Genomic DNA, 2,612 nt, shown 5'->3' with positions numbered 1-2,612 from the left:
AGATAAGAAACATAAATAATATTCCTAGAAGTAGCCGACACAAAATACCAATTGTCTAGTTGAATAACTAAACTAAAGAGTGAAGATTATTAAAGGATTCACTATATATATTCCTCTTCTTTCTATTCTGTTTTTCTGTTTTTCATTCTTTTTCTATTAATAGAAAGTTAGTTATCAGTTGGTTTGTACCTGTTTTAACTACTTTCTGTTTTTAGCCTTTACTTCATTATTGTATATAGCTCCTTTTGGCTTTGCAAGGATCTTAATTCAATTCAATCAAAATGATGAATTACACAAAACTCAATATGGTATCAGAGCAATTTTTGCTCTGATTACCGCTGCGCCTATCTCCCCTCTTTCTTCTCATTCTTCCTAATCCTTTCAACTCTCATCTTCTTCTTCCTCCTGATTTCTTGGTTTTCTTTCTGTCTTCCTTTAATTCATCAATCAATGGCAGATTTTCAATCTGAATCTCAGAGTTTTTCACATAATAGTGAAATTCAGAACCCGAGGAATCCATTTTTCTTGCATCCAGGAGATAATCCAGGAGCAATTCTTGTATCAACACCTTTGGATGGGACGAACTACAATTCATGGAGCAGAAGCATGAAACGAGCATTATTGTCGAAAAATAAATTCAAGTTTGTTGATGGATCCATCTTAATGACAGAAAATGATGACATATTGTTTGATGATTGGGAAAGGTGCAATACCATGGTAATTTCATGGATTACAAGAAGTTTGAATCCACAAATTGCTCAAAGCACAGTTTATATTGAGAGTGCAGAAGAATTATGGAAAGACTTGAAAGAAAGGTTCTCAAAGGGTGATTATTTTCGCATCTCAGATTTGTTACAAGAGCTTCACTCAATTAAACAAGGTGATAGAGATCTTTCTCATTACTTCACTGATTTAAAAGTTGTTTGGGAAGACCTAGAAGCTTTAAGGCCTTTACCTTCATGTGTTTGTTCTATAAAGCGTAAGTATAGCATGTTGAAAATAATCAGAGAACAGAGAGAATCTGAGTATGTGATATGCTTTCTTAAAGGTTTAAATGAAGAATTCAGCACAACTAGGTCTCAAATTTTACTTCTTGAACCCCAACCAACTATTAACAAAGCCTTTTCATTATTACAACAGCAAGAAAGTCAAATAGGTAGTGTTACCACAAAGGTTATGTTCAGTTCTAACATGGCTGATTCTAGTGAAGGCACGAACAGAGCATCAGGTAACAATGCGCAATGGAAAGGTGTTCTAGGTAGAGGAACTAATTTTGGCAGAAACAGAGGAAGGAGTTATGGAAGAGGTTTTGGTTCAGGCAGAACAATGAATACCAAAGTTTGCACTTTTTGTGGAAGGGAGAGACATACAGTTGATGTTTGTTATTCCAAACATGGTTTTCCACCAAATTTTGGAAAACAGAAAATCAACAATGGTGGAAATGGAAGTGCTAATATGATTGATTCAACTAATGAAAATGAATTGACTGAAATAAAGGATAGTGGCAAGCCTACACTGAGTTTCAGTCCTGCACAGTATGCTGAACTTGCCTCCTTATTGAACAATGTTGTTGGAAGCAAGGTCAATCAACTAAGCCTAATGCCTCTTGAAGAAGCCAATTCTTCCAAGGAATCAGGTAATATCCTTCCTTGGATACTTGACACTGGTGCTACTGATCATGTGTGTCCTTATTTGAGTAGTTTTGTGTCATATCAATCCATTAAGCATGTTATTATCAAGTTGCCAAATGGATCTGTTGTCATGGCCATATATTATGGTCTAGTTATCTTCTCTGAAGATTTGCTTTTGCACAATGTTCTTTTTATTCCAGAATTCAAGTTCAATCTCATATCCATACATAAACTTAGGAGATCTACTAGACCTCGATATCCACCTACATATCTTCATGATTTCCATTGCAATCTTTCAATGCAAACTACATCCAGAAATCCTCACATACCTCACCCTCTTTCATCTATTCTGTCATACTCCTCAATTTCTTCTCTTCACCTACCTCATGTTCTTTCCATTACTATACATACTGAGCCTAGAATATATGAACAGGCCATAAAATCCTCTGAGTGGATCAATGCCATGACAAATGAACTTACAGCTTTGGAATCAAACAATACATGGAGCATTGTTGATCTTCCTGATGATAAGGTCCCTATTGGCTCTAAATGGGTTTACAAGATCAAGTACAAGTCAGATGGTAGCATTGAACGATATAAGGCTCGCTTGGTTGCTAAAGGGTATGATCAAACATAGGGGATTGATTTTTTTGACACCTTTGCACCTATGATTAAGTTAACAATAGTCAGATTAGTCTTGGGTATTGCAGCTTCTCAGAACTGGTTTCTACATCAGTTAGATGTCAATAATGCATTCTTACATGGTGATCTACTTGAGGATGTTTACATGCTGATTCCTAAAGGAGTAGTTTGCTCCAAACCAAACCAAGTGTGCAAACTCCATAAGTCTCTTTATGGCTTAAAACAGGCAAGTCGACAGTGGTATCATAAGTTGTCCAACACTCTTGTCCAGTTTGGTTATGTTCAATCCACTCATGATCACTCCTTGTTCACAAAGCAACATGATTCTTCATTTACTCT

At 35.9% G+C, this 2,612-nt stretch overlaps 1 protein-coding gene across 1 annotated transcript; it reads left to right on the top strand.

The window, feature by feature from the left end:
* Window positions 451–2,268, top strand: LOC109342409. Its single transcript, XM_019580398.1, has one exon. The coding sequence runs from the start codon at window positions 451–453 to the stop codon at window positions 2,266–2,268; it is 1,818 nt and encodes a 605-aa protein (XP_019435943.1).

Source organism: Lupinus angustifolius, chromosome LG03 (genome assembly GCF_001865875.1).
Source record: "Lupinus angustifolius cultivar Tanjil chromosome LG03, LupAngTanjil_v1.0, whole genome shotgun sequence".
Lineage (NCBI taxonomy): Eukaryota > Viridiplantae > Streptophyta > Magnoliopsida > Fabales > Fabaceae > Lupinus > Lupinus angustifolius.
The sequence above is the reverse complement of the archived record's forward strand: the minus strand, read 5'-3'. Positions and strand labels throughout refer to the sequence as shown.